Raw genomic sequence first — 25,116 nt, 5'->3', positions numbered from 1 at the left:
GAAAGAACAGTCGAGCAATCTATGGTTAGGCAAGATCAATTCTGGACTGAACACATTTGAAAAACACATAATACTTTAATATATAGTGCTGGTTTTGCGTTTTAAATGATGGGATTGTTGTAATTCTGGGTGTAATGTGATTTTTCGAAATTAGCAGTGGGATAAATGGGTTAAATGGGGAAGTGGTAATTACAAATAACAAAAGTAATTAAAAACAGACGCTTCCACAGTGTCCACATTAATTACATGTGCATCTACAGTATATTAAACTCTTTGCTTCGTATTTATGTGTCCTGCCTAGCAGTCAAATGGGTCCCGGACCGGGTCCGTTTTTATGTTCGGGTCAGATCCAGGGTTTTATCCCGTTTACACTTTCTTCCGGTCGGCATTTTGGAATGCGGAGAGGCGGATAAACCCATCCAGGAGCAGCCGCTGCCCTGTTTATTTTGACCGGTGAATGGGGAAGAGTGGGGGACGAGGTCCCCGAAAAGCCCGGAGAGAAGCGGCCGGCTCCGCCGCCGAGCCCCGCCGCTGTGGTTCCTCGGAGGAGCTGTTTCCGCGGTGGGACGGAGAGGGAGCTAGAGACTCCGCTCCGGCTCCAGCTGCCATCCAACTCCTGCTTCTGCTCCTCCTCCCCCTCCTCCCTCTTCTTCTTCTCCTCCTCCTCCACCAGAACCACTTCTCTTTCTCATCACATCCAGAGGTAAATAATCCGGATCCAACAATAACAGCCCGGCTGTATTTCCTTCGAACCCGCGGGGTGTTTCCGCGGTGCCACGCACGTCGGGCAGCCGCGGGGAAGCCTTACCTCGCCCGGCCGGGGGCACAATTCTGATTTATGATGGGGTCTTTGCTTTGTACCCCTGCTTCCCTGGCGTCGGGTCGGGGTTATGCTTCCATAGGCAAGTCCGTGGTCCACTTTCTGAGCTAGGGATGCGTCGTTGAAGGCCACCGTGGGGTTTGTGGTAGAATTTAAACACGCACCCGCCCTGTGTTGCAAAAACAGCGACCCAGAGTAGACAGTCACCGGCTAACTGGCTCTGATGCACTCCCGGTGATGCTAGCTTAGGCAAGTTACTGATATGCCGTGCTAGTTAGCTAGCATCCGTTAGCCCAATTTCCAGTTGTCGCTGCCCGACTAAGCCTGACTTCACTTCAACTACATTTTACACACGTCGCCGCGTCGTTTGACTTCATGACAACCCCGTGTAGTGCGGTAATTACCGAGTAATAACACAGCCGCGACGGTTGTTGAGGTGAGCTAATGTTGTTTGGCGTTCATAAAGCCCCGGAACCATTGGTTGTGTCTGACCCAAACAAAAGAAAGCATTCCAGGTATCTTTTACGGTCTCCTCTGTGTCCCGTCGCGTTTTATAAAAGAACAAAGGTCGAATTCCGAAACTTCATAGGATAGACTGGGAAACAGTGACTGTGGTGGTTAGAGGCACAGAAGTGTCTCTAAACCGGGATATAATTGGAACTCTTTTCAGTGCAGCCCTGGCTTGGTTTTAAATGCATATGTTTCTGTACCAGTATCATATGGACCACACTCCCGACACAGAATGGGAAGATTTAAATATGCAAGCAGAGCCATTTTGCAAGATGGCCAGGACTCCAGCAGCTGATACAAATCAATACATTATCAGACATGCAAAGGCTTGTTAGCAGGGTGGCATAAACTGTCAATTTGCATCCACGTGCAGCTTTTTCTCAGAAGTAAACCCTTTCGTTTCGCACGGGAAAACTGGCGGATATTTGGCGAAACTCACTAACTCCTTGTCCCCCCCCCTGCAGCATTTTCGGAGATGTGAGGAACGGGAAGGGACTGGCGACACCGAGCAACCTGTGCGTTGACGCGACCTCTTGACCTCATCTTCAGCATGAATGGTGATATGCCTCATGTCCCCATCACTACTCTTGCTGGAATCGCTAGCCTGACAGACCGTAAGTGCAGCGGCGCATCTGTTTCTAAACTGGTGTTGGGATCGAACGACCCTGTAGTTATAGAACAGTTATAGAACACGAGTGTGAAACAGTGGTGAAACTTTACCCTTTCCGTCCGCAACCCGCATCCTTTTCATTACTTTCCGTCGTCGCCCTAGTGTTGAACCAGCTGCCGCTGCCGTCTCCGCTCCCCGCCACCACCGCTAAGAGTCTGCTCTACAATGGGAGGATCTCCGAAGAGGTCGGCACCCTGCTGGTGAGCCGAGATGAGACTCTGGTGACTCAGCTGGCGCAGAGCCTCAACCAGGTCTCCACGGAACACATGTAAGCGCCAGTCTCTCATCATCAAACCGCGCCGAGCGTTTAAAAAAAAACCAGAATGTCACGTTTGCCGCCGTTTTCAGGTATTACGTTGCAATTACCGCCCAGGTGGCGTCATGCTCGCCCTGGTTGTGAAGCCTGTGGATTCGTGTTAACACGGTCGTCTCTTTAATTTTCAGAGAGCTGAAGGACAACCTGGGGAACGATGAACCCGAGGGCGACATGCCGGTGCTTCTGCAGGCTCTGCTCTCCAGGAACCCCAAAGTCTTCAGGGATAAAAGTACGTCAGTCCACATCTTAGCACTCAAAATTAGACATCTTAGCATTCAAAATGAGCCGCTGGCGTCTCCTGAAGCCACTGAGATGACGGAGCCTTTGTGCCAACAACTTAAGGGGGATTTGTAAGGTTGGGAAGGGGGCGTGACGGGACGCGTTTGAGAACCATCAGTAGCAGCAACGGTCCTCCTGCTTCCATTGGCGTTCATTTCACAGTTCGCTCTCTTCGCCGTTATATCGAAATGTGGTGTTTTCTCTGGTGGATTATCTTGAATAACCCAGGTGTTAGCTCCATCCTTATGTCCTTTAAGCCTTTACTGGACTGCCGCCATGAACGCTAACAGACTATGAGGTCATAGGCTTTGTTGTGTTTACATCAATGACCTCACTCGAGTTTACGTGCACTTGGTTAGAGTAAAAAACACTTTGTGCTTGTTGTCAATATTCACCTGTGGAAGCGATTGTTTTCAGGCGTAAGGCAGCAGCCCATGATGCAGCAATACAAGATGTCCCAGAATCAGGTGCACGGGAGCCCTGGGTCAAACTATCAGCAGACCACAGTCACTCAGAACTCCCCGGGGTAAGTCCAGATCACAGGTCCCAGATCACAAAGCAGAAGTCCAAGTGCAGCAACTGAAACCCGGAACTTCTCTTTTCCAGGTGTTTTTCAACCCCTCAGTCTGGATCAAACAGCCGATTTATTCCCCAACAGAACAGCCCGATTCCCAGTCCGTACACTCCTCAAAGTCCGATAGACTACATCCAGTACAACCCCCAGAGTTACCCCCAGCACCAGCCTACCCAGCAAAGTGGGTGTGAACGATGTCGCCACCATCATAATATTGCGAAACTGCGATTTAGCAGCTGGACGCTGGAGTTTAATTCAGTTTCCTGTTTCAGTCGCCGGCAGGGTGAGAAATATCCGCGACAGCAAGGCTGCTGGGCCACTTTCAAGCAACTCATCTCATCACGACGTGCGACTGGGCTCAGACGGAGACTACGTCAACGCGGCGCACAGACTGGGGAACGAGGTAAGACGAGCTCGACGTCCTGATACGGACCTCTGAAGGCTCCAGCTGTTTTACGTGCCGATGGATGTCTTCTGTTCTAACAGGAGAACGACCCCTCCATGACGCCTGTTGATTTCCCTGTCAAATCTCCGAAGTCTGCGTGTTCGCCCGCTGGGAGCGAAGAGGCTCGGAAAAGTACGCCGTCTTAGCCGATGGAGCGTTTGTTGAGACTTCTCGGCTGCTCACCGTCTCCTTAACGTGTTTGTGTTCCAGCAGACTCCAGGCCTCCCCTTATTGTGAAGACACGTCCAGCTGATGTGCCTCCCGGAGGAGTTTCGGACACGCTCGCCTCTTCGGATAGAAGGAAAAAGAAGCCAAAAGGAAGGACTAAGGAAGAAAATGAAAATCTGGACAAAAACACGCTGTATGGCATTGTCAGCTCATCGAAAGACTCGGCAAGACTTACGTTAAAACTGACCCGAATGAAGAGCCCAGACGGGGATGAAGATGGAGATCTTCCCTCACAGGCACACGTCAGCTCAGACCCGGAAACGGAGTTATTGAATCCTGCAAATCAGTTTTCCAGGAATGCCCAAGTTGTTTCAAACGAGCCCGGTGCTGACGAGCCAGAAAGCTGTGAACAGACTCCGGTGTGCTCAAACACAAAGGACTTTGAGGATGGTGAGGCGGACGCCATGGCGGACGCTGAGAGGATAGAACGGGAGTCAGCAGGCGACAAAGAGCGTTGGTCTAAAGAAGTCCAGGATAAAGGTATCGTAGCCACTCTGCTGTGCATTTAGCAGATACACATCTGGGATTGTGGGAAATTAAAAACTAACTTATCATTTACTGTTATGACAGATAAGCCACTGAAAAAACGGAAACAAGACTCATATCCTCAGGAATGTGGAAGTGAGGAGAGCGACTGGCTTAATGTGCAGGGAGGCAACAGCGACAGCGGTTTGACACCCAAGAAGATGAACGCCGCGAGTAACGGAGGAAGTCGGCCGGCGTTGATGGTCAGTATTGACCTGCAGACAGCTGGCAGATTGATAGGACAACCTGTCGGGGTCACGGGGTCCAACGACCATCGACACCACATCAATTCAAAGGCCGAGGGACACGTGGACGAAGCTGCTGCTGGAAACAGACCTGAGATCATCAAGCAGCACACGGAAAACACCAAGTCCGGTTCCAACAGGCAAGCAGAAGCCCCTAAACAGAGTCAGGAGAGGTGGCGCGAATCCAAACAAGGCGACGGCAAGACGGAAAACAACAGGGGACATTCAGATGACAGATGTTTGGACTCAGCACGGCAGAAGCATGACAAGCATTCAGACTCGCACCACAGAGAGGATATGAACCACGAGCACTCCCAGAGCAGCCAACCTGAGGCTCAAAAACCCACCAGCAAGTCAGAGCCGCACGTGAAACACGGAGAAGACAAAAGCAGGGACAGAAATAAGGACAAGGACAAAGATAGAGAAGTGGACATAAATATGGAGGATGCCAGAGGCAGGTGTAAGAACAGACAGAGCAATAAGGATCGAGACAGAGAGAACACTAAAGGTGAAGACAGAGACAAGGTCCGAAACAAAAAGAAGGACAGAGAGATGGACAGAGACAGACAGAAAGATAGAGATGAGACCAAAGATCGAAATAAGGACAGAGACAAAAATAAAGATAGAGATGAGAGCAGAGATGGAAACAAGGTCAGGGACAAAAATAAAGATCGAGACGTGGACAAAGACGGAGAAGAGAGCAGAGATAGACATAAGGACAAAGACAGGAATAAAGAAACAGGTGTGGGCGCAAATAAAAACAAGGAGAGGGACAAAAACAAAGACAGAGACGTAGGCCCAAATAGAAATAAAGAGCTCAGCAAAGACAAAAATAAAGACAGAGGCGAGAGTAAAGAGCGGAATAAAGAGAAGGAGAGAAATAAGGCCAAAGCCAAGGATGAGGACAGCGAGAGGGATGTGGGCAAAAGTAGAACTAAGGATCGAGAAAGAGACGCGATGAGGAGTGAAGACAGGGTCCAGGTTAGACCCGTGGACAAAAATAGAGACAGAGAGAGGAATAGAGAGAAAGATAAGGAAAGAAGGCAGCACTCATCTCAGGAAAACTGTAGCAGACCCCCCCCTGAGCAGCAGGGCAAACCTGAAAGTGCCGCAGACAAACACGTCAGGATCCGGAAAATCGGCGACCCCAAAGGTCACCAGGTATCGGAAAATCCCAACGTTCCAAACGCCCAGAATAAACAGGAGAGGAGGAGCGGCGAGGGCGGCGTCAGCGGCAAGGCTGGTACCAAACAACAGCCCGCCGACAAACAACTGGGCCAGTTCCCGCCCTTTCTGTTCGGCGGCAGTTCGGGAAGTCTGAAGAACTTTGTGATTCCTAAACTGACACGGAACAGCAGAGACGCCCAAACGTCGGACAAGCTGAAAGAGCCTCTGGTCAGGCTGAAGCGAGTGTCGCTGATAGAAAGCCTGAACAGGAGAGCCAAGCCCGTCGTCCTGCTCCAGAGGCTGAGCGCCGATGAGGTGAAGCAGATCATCAGGGACGGCAGGAACGCGCAGAGCTCCAGGTGCTCCTTTAACAAGTCGGACAGAGGTGGGATTCATGGATATTTACCGGGTATCAGCTCAGCTTTGGCCGGACAGATTTAATCCAATCTTGTCTTTCCAGAAACGTCCACCTGCGAGGGGGTAAACAAGCGGAAACACGGCACGATCAGCAGGAAAGCAAAGTGCATCGAGACGGACTCTGATGAAGAGGAGGAGGAGGACAAAGAGTGTCAGTATTCAACCCAACAGATCCCCTCCTCAAGGACCATTTGAGTCACATGTTGGCTTATGTTACAGATGCAAGGAAAAGGCACAAGAGAGATCACGGCAAGGCGTGGAAGTGTGAGGAGAAGAGAGGCTCGAAAGAGCACAGAAAAGGCAAAGGCTCCGCCGGTCAGCGACAGGAGTGGAGCCCACAGGACTCCAACGGCGGCCCGGCACCAAACCTCAGCGATGGTAAAAAAAAAAAAGCCCGAAACCAAAACCATCTGGTCTGCTGATGTGGTCAGAATGATCATATAATATTCCTTTAGTTTCCAGAAAAATGAAGAAGCAAGAGAAACATAAGAAAAAGAGGATGTACGATTCGGCGCTGACAGTGGAAGGTACCGTCTCACTCCTTTGTTGTACTTCAGACAGCAAAAGAACCTAAAAATCATCTGCACAAATTCCCTTATTTATGTTTGGTTGCAGAAATGTTGGACTCCTCAACGTTTAAGAGATTCTCAGCTGCGTTAGACAACATTCTGGAGAACCTCGAAGACGTGGACCTCAGCGCTGCAGGTAAACCTCGGTTCCCCCGGCAGTAGGTGACATCCATTTAACAACAAAGCTGAACAAAACCATGCGCGCGCGTGTGTGTGTGTGATTGTGTGTGTGTGTGTGGGGGGCTACAATCAGACGAAGATGAGATCCCCCAAGAGCTCTTGCTGGGAAAGCACCAGTTGCATGAACTGTGCGGCGACTCTGCAAAGATGAAGACCATGGGCATCTTTCATAAGGTAAACCAGTTTCTCTACATTGTTCAACACGTACGTGAGCCGCCGCTCATCCGCCTCATCGTGCGCCGTTCTTTAAATCCGCAGTTTTCCTCCTCCAAACTGGTAAAAATTCTGAACATCCTAGAGAGGAACATCCAGGACAGCGTCAAACTCTCCACACTGCTGATCACTGTAAGTTGGCGTTCCCCTTTTTTTTTTAAATTCCCATTTCATCTTTTCGCCGTCATGTTCTCAGCGGTTGTTTTTGACGTCGCCAGGGTAACGATTCGATGGAGGAGGAGCGGCTGTGGCGCGACCTCATCATCGAGCGCGTGACGAAGTCCGCCGACGCCTGTCAGGTTGCGCTCAATATCATGACGTCTCCACACATGCCCAAAGCCGTTTACATCGAAGACGTGATCGAGAGGGTGTTGCAGTACACCAAGTTCCACCTACAGAACACGCTTTACCCACAGTACGACCCCGCCTACAGAGTGGATCCACACGGAGGTTTGGGCAGCATTGTCAAATGATTTTTATTGGAATCATTGAAATACAAATTGATTCTCGGCCATAGTTTGGGTTTATGAATCGCTCTTCTTTTGTCCTCCTCAATTAGGTGGCACACACACTTCCAAGTCTAAGAGGGCAAAGAGCGCCACCCACAAGCAGAAGGTGGTGGTCGTGCTCTATGAAAAACTCTGTGATATCGTCAGCAGCATATCAGAACTTCTGGAAATCCAGCTGCTGACCGACACCACCATCCTCCAGGTTCCCTCCTCAGAATTTATTTTCGAATCCATGACGTGTCGTTGTTCATAACTCGCATAACTCTCCTCTCTTTGTAGGTGTCCACTTTGGGTATAACGCCCTTTTTTGTGGAGAACGTCTGCGAGTTGCAGCTGTGTGCAATCACCCTGGTGACAGCAGTAAGTCTTCAGGCTTAGTTGAATACTGAGAGTGAAAGAAAAGATTGGCTCCACTGTTGTCATTCTGGCCCTGCTCTTTCAGGTGTTCTCTCGTTATGAGAAGCACCGGCAGCTCATTCTGGAAGAGATCTTCAACTCTCTGGCAAGACTGCCCACCAGTAAACGCAACCTGAGGAACTTCAGGTAACGTCTTGATCATGTCTCTCGTGCTAACAGGAAGGCACCTGACGTTACTTATCTATTCTGTTCCCTCTCAGGCTAAACAGCAGCGATTCCGAGGGAGAGCCGCTGTACATCCAGATGGTCACAGCGCTTGTGTTTCAGCTCATCCAGTGTGTGGTGCAGTCTCCCTCAGAGAGGGATGTCGAGGACGACCATAATAAAAAGGTAAACAGCTGATTTCACATTCCAAGAATAGTTCTGATCAGGGGGGCCGTTCTGGAAGTCTTTTACACATTGGGGTGTTCTCCAGGTGGACAAGGACGCCTTCATCATAAACTCTTATGAAACTGCTATGCGGACAGCTCAGAACTTCCTTTCCGTCTTCCTCAAGAAGTAAGGCCCCGCACTCACTGACCAGACATCATTTTAACTCTTCATTTATGCTAAATTAGCCAGTATTCCAATAGCAATAACAGCGTTCTAACTGTGTGTTTCCTATTTGAGGTGTGGCAGTAAGCAGGGAGAGGAGGACTACAGACCTCTATTTGAGAACTTTGTCCACGACCTGCTGTCAACAGTCAACAAGCCAGAGTGGCCTGCAGCCGAGCTGCTGCTCGGTTTACTCGGCAGGCTGCTAGTGAGTAGAATCGTTGACATCAGATGTCTCCCCGTGCTACACCCAGCTGTTAATGCTCCGTCCTCCACGCCTCCTTTCTTCAGGTACACCAGTTCAGTAACAAACAGACAGAAATGGCGCTCAGGGTGGCGTCGCTGGACTACCTCGGCACCGTCGCCTCTCGCCTGCGAAAAGACGCCGTCACGATCAACGTGGACCAAAAGTCGATTGACCGCATCCTGAGAGGGGTAGAGACTTTTACCCTTGATGATAGCTGCTCTCCTCGTCTCTTCTTTAATTTTGCATCTATTCACCGGTGTGAGACACTTGTCCTCTGTGATGAATGGTCCCGTCTCATTGCCCCTCGCAGATCCCCGGTGATGATGAAGTGCAGCAGCTCCAGAAGGCCTTGTTAGACTACCTAGATGAGCACAATGAGACGGATTCTGCTCTCATGGTTTGTTCGTGTGTCTTTGTAAATACACTCCGATATATAGTTACAGAATATAACTGGTGTCATTCATGTTTCTAGATGTTTAAGGCTGCTTGTATTCCTGCCCTTTAGTTCGCCAAGAAGTTTTACATCGCCCAGTGGTTCAGAGACACCAGCAGCGAGGCGGAGAAGGCCATCAAGTCTCAGAATGAGGTGGAGGAAGATTTGAAGAGCAGACACTATTTCACAAATGACTCCATGGCAGAAATTATGCAGAGGGCTGAAACACGCAAGAAGTTCCTGCGGAGGGCCATGAAGGCGTCAGCAGCACGTTCACGCTCTCAGAGGTAAACGCGGTCACGCTGATGGGGTTGACTTGTTCTGCCGTTACTGACTTGTTCCGTTCACTTGATTTCCGCAGCTCAAACTCAGAGACCGTGGACTATGAAGACTCCTGTCTGATTGTCAGATATCTGGCCTCAATGAGGCCGTTTGCACAGAGCTTTGATATTTATTTATCGCAGGTGGGAAGATGTTCTTTTAAATAAATTTGCTGGAATACTTTGTGTCGACATTAAATCTTTTCCGGTTTGGTCCTGCGTAGATTCTGAGAGTGCTGGGTGAAAGTGCCATTGCCGTCAGAACTAAAGCCATGAAGTGTCTCTCTGAAGTGGTCGCTGTGGATCCCAGCATCCTGGCAAGGGTAAAGTCACGACCGTCACCCCGCAGAGCAGGTGGATCGGTCGCATCAGTAATCCCTCTCTCCACTGTTGTCAGGTGGACATGCAGCGCGGGGTTCATGGTCGCCTCATGGACAATTCAACCAGTGTGCGAGAAGCAGCTGTGGAGCTTCTGGGCCGTTTTGTTCTCAGCAGGCCGGAGCTCATTGAGCAGTATTACGACATGCTCATTGAGAGGATACTGGTAATTTCTTGCCGCTGTTTCTTGACTTTATTGGTTTTTCTGTCATATTTTAGTGCAACTGTATTTTCAGCATTTTTGGATGGTAAAATAGCAGATTGAGAAGGCAGATTTGCACATTTTGACCTGTAATCTTTCTCTCTATACGTAGGACACAGGCATTAGTGTGAGGAAAAGGGTCATAAAGATCTTGAGGGATATTTGCTTGGAACAGCCGGGCTTTCGCAAGATCACTGAAATGTGTGTCAAAATGATCCGGAGGGTCAACGACGAAGAGGGGATCAAGGTCTAAATTTATTCCTCTGCTTTCATCGTTTTTCACGTTTTGACATCTATTTGAAGCGCGAACCGCACCTTTTTGTTGCAGAAACTGGTAAACGAGACGTTCCAGAAACTCTGGTTTACCCCCACCCCCAGCCACGACCGAGAGGCCATGACCCGCAAGATCCTGAACATCACAGATGTGGTACAGACTGCATCAATTCCCGATAAACAAGAAAGATCTGGTTGTTTTGTCCCTCTTTATCTCATGCCATGTTTTGATTTCCTCTCAGGTGTTGGCATGTAAAGATTCAGGCTATGACTGGTTTGAGCAGCTCCTGCAAAACGTAAGTTTATTTTTTGTACTTGTGCATCATTTAATGGCGCTTTTCTCCCCCTGCCTGCGTGCCTGTGTGTGTTCTGTTGAGCACCTCTAACCCCGGTATAAAAACTGCCCAGCTGTTGAAGTCAGAAGAGCAGGCGTCCTACAAACCTGCAAAGAAGGCTTGTGTTCAGCTGGTGGACAATCTGGTGGAGCACATACTGAAATATGAGGACTCTCTCGCGGGTAAGAAATAAAAATAAAATCCAGCTCTGAATTTGTTTCTCTGGGCTTACTTTGCTAGATCAAGTGTCCACGTTCTGCTTGTATTTCAGCTTGTGAGGAAAAAGGATTCAATTCTGACCGTCTGGTCTCATGCATCACTACGCTCCACCTGTTTAGCAAGATCAGAGCGCAGCTAATGGTCAAACATGCCATGACCATGCAGCCCTACTTGACTACCAAGTGCAATGTGAGTAGTACTGTACTGAGTCCGACTGCTCTTTATTTGATGTTACACTGAAATTTCTATTTTTTTGATGGCATTTTGTTGATTTATTTGTGCTTTGTGGGCTCTATTTCAGAATCAGAATGACTTCATGGTGATATGTAATGTAGCAAAGATCCTGGAACTGGTAGTGCCTCTGATGGAGCACCCGAGCGAGACGTTCCTCACCACCATAGAAGAAGACCTGATGAAGCTCATCATAAAATACGGCATGACGGTCAGTCACATTCACAGAAAACTCTCAGACCCACAACAGAAAACAACATTTCAACTTGTTGTTCCCAGGTTGTTCAACACTCTGTAAGCTGTCTAGGTGCAATTATCAACAAAGTCACGCACAACTATAAGTTTGTCTGGGCCTGTTTCAATCGGTACTATGGTAAGAATGAACTTTAATAGCTTTTTTACACTTTCATAAACTTTCAAGTGCAATTCTCAGTATAATTCCTATATTTAAAGGGGCTCTGGCCAAGCTGAAGACACAGCACCAAGAGGAGCCCAGCAGCCCGACTCTAGCGAGTAACAAACCTACACTGCTGCGTGCACTGTTCACTGTGGGGGCTCTGTGTCGACACTTTGACTTTGACCAGGAACAATTCAAGGGTGCTAATAAGGTAAACACCACCGATATATTTCAACTGCGTCTGCAGGACTAGTTTAGAATTCATCACGACTGATTTGATGATATCCCCTGTGTTTCTCAGATTGTTATCAAAGACAAAGTGTTAGAGCTCCTGCTGTACTTCACCACTCATGAGGACGAGGAGGTGCAGCTCAAGGCTATCATTGGTCTCGGTATGTCGCATGGCATCTCTTGGTCTTGGCCTGAGTTCCTTCCATAACTCGTACGACTGTGTTTCTTTTTCTAAGGTTTTCAGTTCATCATGCACCCAGAGCTCATGTTCGTGCAGGATGTGAAGGTGCTCTACAACAGCATCCTGTCAGATGAGAACAGTTCAGTCAACTTGAAGATCCAGGTGCTGAAAAACCTGCAGACGTACCTGCAGGAGGAGGACTCTCGAATGCAGGAGGCCGACCGGGAATGTGAGCCCTCTGAATTTAATCCACAGGGAAAATGTGATTTATGCTAGATGTTCCCGTTCTGATCACTCGTTTTCTTATTAAGGGAAAAATAAAGCCAAGCAGGAGGATCTGAAAGAAATGGGGGACATCTCATCTGGCATGAGTAGCTCCATCATGCAGATTTACCTGAAGCAGGTTCTGGAGTCCTTCTTCCACACTCAGTCTACTGTTAGACACTTTGCCTTGAGTGTCATCACGCTGACTCTGAGCCAGGGCCTCATCCATCCTGTACAGGTACGCTCACACCTTCCGGTCTAACTCCACCAGCACGTCCACGTTCACATTATTTTTGCAGATCTGAATGGATCTATCTTGTTTTATTAGTGTGTACCCTACTTGGTTGCCATGGGAACGGACCCCGAGCCAACCATGAAGAACAAAGCCGATCAACAGCTGGTGGAGATCGACAAGAAATATTCAGGCTTCATTCATGTTAGTGATTGTCACGTTCAAAATGTGTTCAGACGCTGTCCTCGAACCTCAATCTTGTTTTAGAGCAAACAAAATATCAGAATTCTAGCACTTATTCTTGGCCACACCTTTTCCCCTCAGATGAAGGCTGTGGCAGGGTTGAAGATGTCTTACCAGGTGCAACAGGCCATCCAGGGATCCAAAGGCACGGTAGTTCGGGGCTTTCGCCACGAGGACTCCGACGCTGCTCTTTGCTCCCATCTTTACACCCTGGTCCGCGGGAACCGCCAGCACAGACGCGCCTTCCTCATTTCCCTGCTCAACCTGTTTGACGACAGCTCTGTGAGTTTGCCTCGATGCTGTCTATTGATTTTGCCGTTAACTTTGATTTTAACCAGGTTTCCTCATCATCTCCTGCAGAAAACCGAGGTGCACATGCTGTTGTTTGTGGCAGACAGCTTGGCTTGTTTCCCCTATCAGACCCAGGAGGAGCCTCTTTTCATCATGCACCATATCGACATTACACTGTCTGTCTCTGGTAGCAACCTGCTTCAATCTTTCAAGGAGGTGAGGCTTTTTTTTTGTAACTTCCCTATTTATTTATTTTTGGTTGCCTTTTGTCATTCCAAAATAAAATGACATGACATGTTATTCTATGTAAGTCCTTACGAAAAGGACCTGTGGAAAAATGGGCAAACACCAAAAAGAAGAAGAAGAAGAAGAAGAAGCATCAGCCGCAACGGAAGAAACTCAGCTCAGACGAAGATGATGAGGATGATGAGAGCAGTAGCTCATCAAGCAGCAGCGATGAGGATGTCGTCGTTAAAAGACACAAAAAATCTGCACATTCCGACTCTGATTCCGACATAGCAGATGAGGATGACCTGATGGAACGTCTTCCTGAAAACCCCCAACCTCTCTTGGATTTTGCCGGTGCTTCACAGGGAATTCTACTGCTGCTGGTGTTGAAACAACATCTCAAGAACCTTTATGGCTTCTCAGATAGGTATTCCACATTAAAACGGTGCAGCTGTTTGTTTGTTCACGGAAAAAAAAACATCTTCATTTATTTCTTGTTTGTTTTGTGATGCAGCAAAATACAGAAATATTCACCCACAGAATCTGCCAAAGTGTACGATAAGAACGTGAACCGGAAGTCAAAAGTGCACTTCAATCCTCGTCAGACACTGGAGTATCTAAAGAGCGATACGGCTAACATGGAGATCAGCTTCCAGACCAAGAGGAATATTGTCAAACAGTATTTGGATGTAAGTATTTAGTCGCCGTCACCACAGTATCTCCAGATTATGGTACAAACTGGGACGCCTTTGGCCACAACACAAAAAAGAGAGGATAACATCACAGTGAGCTCATTCTTCACCATTAATTTAAAGAATGTGGTCGGTGGTTTTATTGGCTTGTTATTTACATCATCCATGCCGGTTAATGTGCTGCTAATGTGCTATAGCTGCGATGTGAAGAAGCACTTTCATCCACTAGCTACTCTGGCAGCCAAACCGCTGTTATCTTATCAGTTCAAGGTACTGATGGAGCATCTTGACCACGATGAGGAAGATGAAGAGGGTGAAGCAAGTGCCAATGCCAGAAACAAAGCCATTAATTCACTGCTGAAGGGCTCGAAACCCTTAAACCACAACCACAATCATCACCCTGTGGAGACGGACGAAGAGGAGAGCGCGGATGAAGATCCCCCCGTGGTAAGTCCTCCATTCACACGAGAGGAGTTCTGCTGACTTATCAAGTTCTTCCTTTGTTTGACACTCTGTTCTGCTGCAGAAATCCAGAAAGAACAGAGACTCTGCGGAGGATTCAGGTCACTTAAATAAAGTTGTGGAGGCCATGGACGTGGTCGCCGTCTGCTGTCCAAAGTACAAAGACAGGCCGCAGATCGCCAGGGTCATCGAGAAGACCAAGCACGGCTACAGCATACACTGGATGACTGGCTCTTACTCTGGGCCCTGGGCTGTAGCAAAGAAGCGGGATGGTCGCAAAAAGGTTCCCTGGGTTGACACTATTAAGGAAGCAGACATTATTTACAAGAAAATATCATTAACGAGCGGACAGAAGCTAACGAACAGAGTGGCACAGACGTTACAAGCGCTATACGCTGCCAAGGAGAGAAATCAGAGCTAATCAGCTGCTATGATGGTCAGATCCCAAATTGAGGCGGATCCAAAGTGTTGTGGAATCCATGGTTAGTGTGGAGGATATATATTGAGAACACTGGTCTGTTTGATTATACAGGGAAAATCCAAGAAGGAAATGTTTGAGAAAAACATTGTGTGGGAGTTCCTTCGCTGTTGTGCAGCAGCTTTGTTGTTTGATTTTTACTCCCACTGTACTATAGTTTAACTAAAACCCATGTTTATATCTGAACATAGTTATGTATAAAGAAACTGAATGTTGGAAATACATGTATTGATGATGTTCTTAATAAAGTGGTTTTGGAGTTTAATCTAGCATCAGATGGATTTATTCCTGAACTGAGCTCAAGCAACTTTTGACTTTTGTTTGTTTACCCACACTGTGTAATGGAGTATCTTTGAAATAATTTATTTATGTTGATAACAGTGCAGTATCTGTGCCTATATGCAGGGGACGTTATATTGTTTTTAATATAGTTTTTGATGTTACAAAACATAGAGCAAGAAAAAAAAGTTGATCAACTGGTGGAGCAAATACTGCAATAAAGTTTTCTTATGTCTTTGTTACTGGTTTGTGTGTTTGTAAAATATTTCTGATAAAAATAAGGACGTTTAATCATTGTGTGGTGACTTATATAAAGTAGATGTCAGTGTGCATCATTAGGTATTATAATAACTTTGCAATAGTAGACTTTTTCTTCACGATGTCTCATTTTACTCCACAGATTATGGGATGTACCTAGCAAATAAAAGACTCATATCACTTATTTGGAGAATTTAAAAAAACAACAACCCCAAAACACATTAACTGGACACGTTCTCACATGATTATGAGGATCTCGGCACAGGTATATTGCACATGTCAATAATTGGCCAACAGGGGGAGCTTGTCGCTCCATTCACTGGGGAAAAAACGACGAGGAAGAAAAGCCGGAAGTAAACCTTTCACCCCAGCCGCTGTGCACGAGGTTGGCGGGCTGCTTAGTTTGTTTCACCTAGTTTTGATTGTATGGTATAAGCCGGTGACGAAAACATTTCAGTAAAGCTCGGAATTACATAAAACCTAATCTGTAAGTCGGATCATCTTTATGTTTTTTGCAGGGTGGAAATAACCCTTTCTTAGCTAAATAGTAGCTTCATGCTAAATTACTTTTGTACTAGCATTCAGTTACTGGTAGTGTTCGAATTATACCGGGGAAGGGGGGGGGGGTGTCAGCGGTTTTTCTGGTGACGTCACTTTACCCGTAATTTAAATAGCCTTCACAATGTTTCTATAAGGATTTTTCTCCGAAATAAGACGCTCAACCCTACTTACGAGGTCGCTTTGCCCTCTTTCCAAGCTGGGCGTAATGTCGCGCGCCACAGACAGTCGATAAATACTGGAGCACAGCTAACCTAGCATAACCAGCTAAGCTAGCATACCCAGCTAACCAAATAACAGTATGCATTTGAAATAAGTTTTCATCCGACAACATTGTCGTCTGTGAGAGATGACTAGCTGCATGCATAGGGACGTACGCCTCCTTCCTTCACTTTCTCTGTGAAACCTGTAACTGACAGCTTTCGGAGCTAGTTAGCGAGAGTAGAATCAACCAATTCAAGGGGGCTCTGAAGGACTGGAGTTAATTGATGGATTTAATTAGATAGTTAATAATCTACTTGAAATACAACAGAGCACACTGGTGTACATGGCAATATTTGAGTGTGTTCAGATCTCCCAATAATGGCTTCTCCATTACTATTAACGGTTATAATATTTGAGGTCTTATATCTTTAGTGTTACTCACAGAACGTGTGTTTTTTATGCAACTAATTTATAGGTAACTCGCTAGAGGTATCCCAGCCATGCCTTCCAGCGCTGGACCCAACAGCCCCGGTGCTGCACTCGCTGAAGCGCTGGAAAACTCTGTCCGGATGATTGATCGACACTTGCAGGATGATCGCTGCTTTCCTGACCTGTCGGAGCTGCTCAGCATTCCTTCCCACAGTAAGCTGCCTTTACTGGAAGCCAAAGCCAGTCTGCTGCAGTGGCAGGAAAGTCAAACAACCTTGTCAAAGGTGTTGCTTCCAATAGAAAATAAACCACTACCATTCTTGCTAGATATGCCGTCCGTGTCTGGAGTGTCGGACATGGACTATCCTCTCCAAGGATCCGGTTTGCTCAGCGTGCCAAATCTGCCAGAGCTCAATGCAGTCCGCCGGGTCCCTCTGCCGCCTGAGCTGGTGGAGCAATTCAGCCGTATCCTTTCAGTCATTCCCAATGATGCTGCTCGAGTGCTTGTGGATGAACCCTTAGGCATCATTCAGCCATTCCCTTTTTGATTCAGCGCTTTAATCCTAAATGCTTGACAGATATGCAGTGTAACTGCATGATGGGAGTTTTCCCAGAGATCTGCCGTGCCTGGCTCACTATCGACAATGATATTTTCATGTGGAATTATGAAGATGGGTAAGGACATTCATTTCATTAGGGTAGTGCTGTTTATTAACAATTAAACCGGAGTGACAAAGGTTATTTTATATTTGATTTCAGAGGAGATGTGGCCTATTTTGATGGCCTTATTGAAACCATTCTGGCTGTAGGTCTTGTAAAACCCAAACAAGGTATTTGCCCTCAAACTTTGAATTGTTTGTCATGTTTTAGTTACCCCATTATGTTCTGTTTTGCTTATGCATGTCTTTTTTTGTTTCCCCACAGGGATTTTGCAACCACACATTCACTACCTCTTGGTACTAGCAACCTCTGTGGATGTTGTGATTCTAGGCCTGAGCTTCCCCAAAGGCCAAGCTGGTGAGTTCTGCTCGGGGTTAACTAGAATTCACCAGGGTTTTATCTTTAAAAGGTGTTGAGAGAAGAACGGCGACCTTTTTCCATAATCATCCTTGCATCTGTCAATTCTGTTGCAGGTTTAAACGACAGCATGTCTGGTGGGATGCAGCTGCTGCCAGATCCGCTTTTCTCAATCCCTACAGACAACACCTACATGGTCTCCATCACATCCACAGACCTGGGGCGTATTTTTATGGCAGGAAAGGACGGCTGCCTCTATGAGATAGCTTACCAAGCTGAGGCAGGGTGGCTGAGCCAACGCTGCAGGAAAATCAACCACTCCAAGAGTTCCCTGTCCTTCCTTATCCCCTCTGTTCTCCAGTTCTCCTTTTCTGAAGACGGTAACTTTTGGGCTTTTTTCCTTCCGCAACAGAAAACACAGCTACGTTCGATTCAGGCTTTGGTGTCATTTTGTCCCACAGATCCCGTCGTCCAGATTGCTATTGACAACACCAGAAACACGCTATTTACACGCTCTGAAAAAGGTGTTCTGCAGGTACCGTGTACAGCTATACACGGCTGCATGTTGGTTCTAAACAGTTGGGAAATGTGAATATTTGATGACAGCAATGCTAAACTAACCAGCACCTTTTTTGGGGGGGTTGTTAGGTGTATGACCTGGGTGCTGATGGTCAGGGAATGAGTCGTGTGGCAACCATGGCGCAGAATTCCATTGTTGCGGCTGCTGGAAACATAGCCAGGTTTGTGAGTTGGTTTCAACTTCCTCCTCTTTCTTCATTTTTTTTTTATTTCTATTTTTTACATATATATCTCATTCTGTCTTCCCGCAGGACAATTGACCGGTCCGTCTTCAGACCCATTGTCCACATCGCTGTGATTGACAGATCTGAGTCTTCAGACTGTCATCTGCTTGCTGTCACTCATGCAGGTTAGACATTGGACCGGCAAACCAACCCAGGTAGCATATATATGTTATATATATGTCTCTTCTCCAGGCGTGCGGCTTTACTTCAGCACCACTCCATTCGCCCCTCAACCCCAGAAGCACATGGCAGCTCGACCGAGCCTGTTGGCGTTGGTGCACGTCCGTCTGCCACCTGGTTTTTCTGCCTCCTCGACTCTACAGAAACCTGCAAAGGTTCATAAAGCACTACACAGCAAAGGTAAACCAGCTGCCCTTTAGTGCTCCCCTCGAGCCACACGGATGAACATAATCCAGATCTTTGAATGATTTGTGTCACAGGTGTTCTTTTGATGGCGGCTTCTGAAACAGAAGACAGTGACATTCTGTGGTGTATCAATCATGACTCCTTTCCCTTCAAGAAACCTTTAATGGAGACTCAGGTCGGTATTAATGAACCAGGGCTTTGTTCCAACATGTGCTTCTCTAATACCGGACACGTCATCCCTCTGTTCTGTTCCAGATGATGTCGAATGTGGATGGACATTCTGGGCCCTCTGTGCTGTTAATGACGAGAGGCCAGCCAAGATCTTTACCCCCCTGAACAAAGAGCTGATCCCCGTCACCGATTCTCCGGTGGTGGTCCAGCAGCACAACATCCCTCCGCAGAAATTTGTCCTCCTCTCAGCTAAGGTCAATATCGCTCTTTCCAGTTTGTGATGAGCAATCATGATGTTAAGTATATTTGCCCCTTACTCTCTTGCAGGGAAGTCATATCTTTCAAAAACTACGGCCGGTTGACCAACTCCGCCACCTGCTGGTGAGCTGCGCTGGAGGTGAAAGTGAAGAGATTGAACGCTTCTTTAAGCTGCACCGGGTATTTTTGCTGTTCATTCCTCCTTCCTTTTCATTGGTTTTACCCGTATAGTGCACGTATCGTATGAACTGTGAATATTCATTGTTAAGGAGGAGCAAGCTTGTGCCACTGCCCTGATCCTGGCGTGTTCCAATGCTGCTTGTGACAGAGAGGTTTCACAGTGGGCCACCAGGTCCTTCTTCAGGTGAGGGATAACACTGTTTAAAGCCACACCGCAGGTAACAGAACACCATACTGCACCAGCTCTTTGTCATGAAGACATGTTCTACTTCTGTAATACGACTGACTTCTCTGCTGCTGTTGATCAGGTATGGAGGTGAAGCACAGATGAGATTTCCTGCGGCCATGACGTCTCCCGGCACAGTGGGACCCATTATGAGCTCCCCAGCACCAGGTAGAAGAAGAGCCTCCCATTTAAAGCGCTCCTAACATCTACCTTGCAACAGTGCCGTGGAACCCTTTCTCGTTCCTTCCTCTGCAGGTGTCCTGCCCCCAGCTTTGGCTACACCTTTTGCACCAATGCATTCTGGGCCTGGCTCCATTGCTCCCATCACACCTGTGGCGGCTGGCCCGGAGGTTATCTTCTCAGGCAAACACAATGGCATCTGCATCTATTTTGCTCGCATTCTTGGGTAAATCGATACACTTTGTAAGAGGCTGAGCATGTATTTAAAGTGACAGCGTCCATAGAAAATAACTCTTGTCTCCCTTTAATAGGAATATTTGGGATGGCAGTTTTGCTGTCGAGCAAACTATAACCAAGGGAAATCAGACATTCAGTATTGTAAGTATCTCACTGGAATCGTGTTTGTGGTGAATTCAATTGGGAATTGTGGTGTTTGTAACTCTGTTTTCGCTCTTTCCACAGTTGGAAAGCAGTGTTGGCTTGTGCGAGCTGGAATCAGTAATCCTGGAACTCGGTGGTTTGCGAGAGTTTCTTGATAAAAACTCTCAGTTCAGCCCGTCATCGCTCGGCGCTGCAAGGTCCGTTCTTGTTCCCTAGTTGTTAAAGTATCATTTTGTGCTGCTTTGTCCCTGCCATATTTGCCAAAGAGCAGAAGTTTGCCGTCCCATCTGAATAACATCTGCACGTTCCCACCTAGTTTCAGCTCCCCCGCCAACTTGCAGCAAAGGCTGTTGGGATTTATGCGTCCTGATGGTGCCAACTCTCAGCAGGTCCAGCAGGAGCTCCAGAGGAAATATCACAGTGAGTGATGACACGAGTTCATACAGTTGTTGATGTTGTGTAACACACTGATATCTTTCTTCTTGTCTGTGTCCAGCCAAGGCTCAGGTCTACGAGAAGGTGTCCCTGCAGGGCATCCAGCAGTTGGTGCATCGCTCCTACCAGACTTTGACTCTTTGGAGGCTCCTCTGTGAACATCAGTTCAGCCTCATCATGTCCGAGCTGCCAAAGGTACAGCGTTACGCCCGGATATGTGGCAAACCCATCTGACCCCTCTGACCTTTTCCCCTTTGAATCGCAGGAGTTTCAGGAGCAGATGAAAGGAGTTGGTTTTAAGGACGTCGTGATCCGAGGCAAGGAACTGTCTGGAGCGCTGATCACAGCCCTCATTAATGTCTACATCAAAGATAAGGCCTCTGTGGATGCCATCAGCAACCACCTGCGGGACATCTGTCCCCTTCTGTACAGCAGTGATGACAGCGTTTGCTCAAAGGTGCTTACACATGTTGTTTGTTTTTTAATGAACTCTCTTCAAGTGTGTTGATCTTTCTAACAGACAAGAAGCAGCAGACTTTTCATGCATCTGATGGTTTTGGTACTTACTCGCTCAAAGTTCTGGCTAATCAGGAGAGACACACGAGCATTGGTCTCTTGATCCTCCAAACAAAGCTGAGATGCTTGGCTGGGGGGCAAGTGGTGCAATGTAAAGGACCAGTGAGACCCTCCAAGATCAGGGCCCTCATACTGGACTATCTGCTCCCATTGACGGTCTACGATTTTCCACTGATGTTGAGGGCCTGTGGTTGACAGGCCAGAAAGCCTGAGGTTACATCAGGGAGAATATGTCTAGTTTGCATCAGAAATACACTGAACCACATTATTTACAGGTATTAAAACAGGCTCATTATTATGTCTTAACATTGTCTCCAATTTAGGCTAATGAGTTGCTGCAGAGCTCTAAGCAGATCCAGAGTAAAGTAGATAAAGAGAGGACCCTGAGAGAGTCTCTCCAGCTCTATCAGCAGATCAGCCAACACACCGACCTGCCGCTGGTCTGCTCTCAGTACAGACAAGGTAAGCTTTCATTTTTATCTGTGGTGTTTTGTCACAGTTGTTGTGATTTGACGCTTAAATACTGATGATTTTAGTGCGGTTCTACGAGGGAGTTCTTGAGTTGTGCCTTACAGCAGCTGATAAGAAGGATCCCCAGAGACTCGGACCTCACTTTTACAAAAACGGAGAGCCCGAGGATGACAGAGTGGGGCAGCAGGCCTTCCAGGAACGGTAACCCTCTTGGATTTGCCTCATCCTTATGCTTTAAGCTTTATGTTAGCTGTGTTTTTAACCTTTCCCTTGTTTGTCCCAGACTGCTGTGTTACAAATGCATCACAGACACGATGCAGGAGCTGGTGAACCAGAGCAAAGCCGCCCCTCAGTCCCCCAGCGTCCCCAAACAGCCAGGGCCTCCCGTCATGACCTCTGACCCCAACATGCTCAGTAACGAGGAGGCTGCAGCTCACGTGAGTGGGAAGGATCAGCGCCTCTTCTCTCTAAAGCTGCAGCTTTGGTATCATCATCAGTCGTTGTTCACTTGTAGTTTGAGCAGACGCTGGGTCTGGCCCAGAGGTCTCAGGACGAGCTCTTCCACATCGCCATGTACAACTGGCTGATTCAGGCGGACCTGACCGACAAGCTGCTGGAGGTAGTGTGTCTGCTTCTGGGCTTTTCATGCAATATTTATGCCCCTGTCCATCCGTATCTAGTAGAATATTTGCAACGGCATCAGAAGAGATCAGTAAATCGGCCCCGGTTGTGCAGGTGAATTCCCCCTACCTGGAGGAGCATCTGATGCACATGATCAAGCAGGATCAGAACAAGGTGCACAACATGGACCTGCTGTGGCGGTACTACGAGAAGAGCTGCAGCTTTGGCAAAGCGGCTCACGTGCTGGCTCGTCTCGCTGACATGCAGAGGTCGGACGGGTTCCTTTTGATCGGTACTCATGGATCCACACCGTACTTGTTTTGTGCCCTAAATGTTCTGGGTTCTGGTCTGACCGCGCAGCACTGAGATCTCGCTGAAGCAGCGTTTGGAATACATCGCTCGAGCCATCCTGTCAGCCAAGAGTTCCTCCAGCATCTCGGCCCAAGCGTCCGACGGCGAGTTCCTCCACGAGCTGGAGGAGAAGATGGACGTGCGTTACAGTGATGACAGAAAAAGAAACTGGATCGGGGCTGAACGCTGTCGCCGCTCACGTTTTCTCTGGTTTTCCAGCTGGTGCGCATCCAAGTACAGATCCAGGAGACCCTGATCAGGCAATACTCCCATCATCCCTCGGTGAAAAACGCCGTCTCCCAGTTGGACTCTGAGCTCATGGACATCACCAAGGTAACCAAAGCAGAACGGAGTCATCTACCTTATCCCAGAGGGGTGACGTCTGATGTAGATAAATGCTTTCTTGCTCAGCTTTACGGGGAGTTTGCTGATCATTTCAAGCTGTCCGAGTGTAAGCTGGCCATCATCCACTGTGGTGGACACTCCGACCCCATCCTGGTGCAGTCGCTGTGGCAGGAAATCATGGAGAAAGGCAAGTGTCAGCTCTCACGGGCAGCTGGAATCCACGGCGTGCACCTGAGGTGTCAGCAATTATCTGCTCTCCTCTAGAACTGGGGGACACGGTGGCCATGAGTGCAGTGGACAGAATGAGGTCCACCAGCTTGAAATTAGTGTCGCTGGGGAAGATTTACGCTGGAACGCCGCGATACTTCCCTTTGGGTAAGCCGCCGTGACGCTGTAGTAGTCTTCACGTTTCCACTCATTAGAACTTTCCAGTATGTTGTTAACAGTAATGTAATTAGCCCTCCCTGTGGCGTCGTTTGTGTCGGCGTGTCTCAGTGGGACGGATCTGCAGGGTCACGCTGGTCCCCTCATCGCCGTCGGCCTGTTTAAACCTGTCCTCTCTGCGGAGGCTCACATTCCTGTTCCTAAGACACGGAGAGTCGATTAAACGGGTCTCGGGCAGATTTTCCTCGGGGCAGCGCTAATGTTTCCCGCGTTCCACAGAGTTCCTGGTCAGGTTTCTGGAACAGGAAGTGTGTCGGCTGAACTGGGACGTCGGCTTCGTCACCTCCACCATGCTGGAGATCGGAGTGCAGCTGCCTCGTCTCCTGGAGGTTTACGACCAGCTCTTCAAAACACGGGTAGGCAGGTTTATTTAGCGCCGTCTTTGGATCAGAATCAACCTTTTCAGCTTTTAATGCTGATTTAATGGCTTGTTTGAAGGACCCCTGCTGGCAGCGGCTAAAGAAACCACTTCACCTGGTGGAGTGCATCCACGTGCTGCTGCTCGGATACGTCGAAGCTCCCAGCAGAGTCCCAACCTACGACCGGTAATGGTTGCTCCCGGCCTCTAGTGGGCGCTGTGCTCGGCGTTATCTGACTCGTCAGCCTTTTAAAAAGCGTCTCTCTCTCTCTCCTCTTCCAGGCGCCGCTTCACCAACGTGTGCCTGGACAACATCTGCGGGTACCTGGTGGAGCTGCAGTCCCTGAGTCCCAACTCGGCGCTCCAACACACCATCGGGAATTTCAAGTCGCTGCAGGCCAAACTGGAGAGGCTGCACTGACCCCACTGAGCTGCTTCCCCAGTAAAGAGACGCCATGGGTGCCCTGGGAACCTTTGGCCCCCGTCAGTCTTGATGTGTTTGTGAGACCAGAGACACATTTTAGAACTTATTTAATTCGTTGGCATCACGTGAACACAACAGCCTTGGGGAAAGAAAAGACTGCTGGTTTGATTTATATTCAAAATAAAATCTGTATTTTCAAGGTTGATTTCCATAATTGAAATTGCACTTGACTGATTTTAATGACAAGATCTTCCACACAGACGCCCTTTTGGAGCCCAGTCCAGCACTGAACGTTGTAATTATGTACATAACCTTTTCTCTCTTCTGCCAAAGGTCAAACGCTCAATTCTTTTTTTTCGTGACTTTTTCGGCCTCTCGGCTGAGAAACGCTGCCATTGTATTTGAAACCAGGTGCTTTTCCTGTGCAGTGTAGAATGTTTAGTTCAGTGATACGATGAAACTTTTTATAGACGAATAAAACTTGGATCGCATCGTTGACTCAGAATCCGTCGTTTCCTCCTGCAGGAGCATTGGGCCGCACAAACCGCTGCTTTTATTACTGGACTTTGTGTCATTGTGCTTCTGTAATTATCCCTAATTATGACACTCGGGGCCTCTCGCACACCAATGGGACACTAATTGCTCAAGTCATTTTTTTCCAATTAGCTTCACACTCTATTACAACAACCCCTTAAGAAATCAAAATATTTTAGCAGGCATAAGATTTAAGTGTTATAACTGCATATTAATACGATATAGGACAGAATTATTTGTATTTCAGTCACCGGGTGAGCTGTTTAATTAGTGTTTTTTGGTGCAACAAAAG

At 47.8% G+C, this 25,116-nt stretch overlaps 2 protein-coding genes across 4 annotated transcripts; both read left to right on the top strand.

Annotated features, from left to right (window-relative positions):
• Positions 1 to 352: 352 nt before the first annotated feature.
• Positions 353 to 15,476, top strand: LOC130516877 (nipped-B-like protein B). Of its 3 annotated transcripts, none has more exons than XM_057018254.1 (47): positions 353 to 703; positions 1,795 to 1,944; positions 2,103 to 2,268; positions 2,445 to 2,545; positions 3,013 to 3,121; positions 3,202 to 3,350; positions 3,442 to 3,572; positions 3,656 to 3,746; positions 3,828 to 4,322; positions 4,413 to 6,164; positions 6,240 to 6,347; positions 6,416 to 6,574; positions 6,652 to 6,723; positions 6,812 to 6,901; positions 7,019 to 7,119; positions 7,204 to 7,290; positions 7,377 to 7,608; positions 7,718 to 7,869; positions 7,947 to 8,027; positions 8,110 to 8,210; positions 8,285 to 8,414; positions 8,500 to 8,582; positions 8,694 to 8,826; positions 8,910 to 9,053; positions 9,176 to 9,262; positions 9,371 to 9,585; positions 9,660 to 9,762; positions 9,843 to 9,941; positions 10,016 to 10,162; positions 10,311 to 10,445; positions 10,527 to 10,625; positions 10,714 to 10,767; positions 10,880 to 10,988; positions 11,078 to 11,214; positions 11,327 to 11,467; positions 11,536 to 11,629; positions 11,710 to 11,864; positions 11,955 to 12,045; positions 12,121 to 12,294; positions 12,377 to 12,567; positions 12,658 to 12,765; positions 12,886 to 13,086; positions 13,165 to 13,311; positions 13,407 to 13,750; positions 13,838 to 14,012; positions 14,280 to 14,462; positions 14,542 to 15,476. In XM_057018254.1, exons 2-47 carry the CDS (start codon positions 1,881 to 1,883, stop codon positions 14,896 to 14,898), a joined length of 8,277 nt encoding a protein of 2,758 aa, XP_056874234.1. In that variant the 5' UTR covers positions 353 to 703; positions 1,795 to 1,880; the 3' UTR covers positions 14,899 to 15,476. The 3 variants fall into 3 exon arrangements, with proteins under 3 accessions (XP_056874234.1, XP_056874232.1, XP_056874233.1); XM_057018252.1 differs by having other exon boundaries at positions 3,825 to 4,322; XM_057018253.1 differs by having other exon boundaries at positions 353 to 1,335; positions 3,825 to 4,322.
• A 1,253-nt stretch (positions 15,477 to 16,729) lies between these two features.
• Positions 16,730 to 24,781, top strand: nup155 (nucleoporin 155). The gene is given in 34 exon segments (XM_057019220.1): positions 16,730 to 16,896; positions 17,011 to 17,148; positions 17,262 to 17,358; positions 17,443 to 17,513; positions 17,608 to 17,700; positions 17,817 to 18,080; positions 18,162 to 18,235; positions 18,349 to 18,440; positions 18,531 to 18,628; positions 18,696 to 18,863; positions 18,944 to 19,044; positions 19,125 to 19,146; positions 19,149 to 19,294; positions 19,368 to 19,478; positions 19,568 to 19,662; positions 19,787 to 19,872; positions 19,960 to 20,110; positions 20,196 to 20,262; positions 20,347 to 20,462; positions 20,582 to 20,685; positions 20,762 to 20,895; positions 20,966 to 21,157; positions 21,600 to 21,738; positions 21,813 to 21,948; positions 22,031 to 22,184; positions 22,262 to 22,366; positions 22,483 to 22,637; positions 22,729 to 22,858; positions 22,939 to 23,052; positions 23,131 to 23,251; positions 23,329 to 23,439; positions 23,728 to 23,864; positions 23,947 to 24,053; positions 24,149 to 24,781. Coding segments are annotated over 34 exon segments (4,110 nt in total). The 5' UTR covers positions 16,730 to 16,754; the 3' UTR covers positions 24,288 to 24,781.
• The last annotated feature ends 335 nt before the right edge of the window (positions 24,782 to 25,116 follow it).

The sequence above is a fragment of the Takifugu flavidus genome, chromosome 20 (assembly GCF_003711565.1).
Source record: "Takifugu flavidus isolate HTHZ2018 chromosome 20, ASM371156v2, whole genome shotgun sequence".
Classification (NCBI taxonomy): domain Eukaryota; kingdom Metazoa; phylum Chordata; class Actinopteri; order Tetraodontiformes; family Tetraodontidae; genus Takifugu; species Takifugu flavidus.
This window is presented reverse-complemented; position numbering and strand designations above follow the sequence as displayed.

What these genes read in the sequence shown, in the direction of transcription:
- LOC130516877 (XM_057018252.1), top strand. Translation starts at nt 1,881, where the DNA reads ATGAATGGTGATATGCCTCATGTCCCCATCACTACTCTTGCTGGAATC. An exon ending in TTGAGCAGCTCCTGCAAAAC is followed by an intron (nt 10,768 to 10,879) that starts GTAAGTTTATTT and finishes AAAACTGCCCAG; the next exon opens with CTGTTGAAGTCAGAAGAGCA. An exon ending in CGGATGAAGATCCCCCCGTG is followed by an intron (nt 14,463 to 14,541) that starts GTAAGTCCTCCA and finishes GTTCTGCTGCAG; the next exon opens with AAATCCAGAAAGAACAGAGA.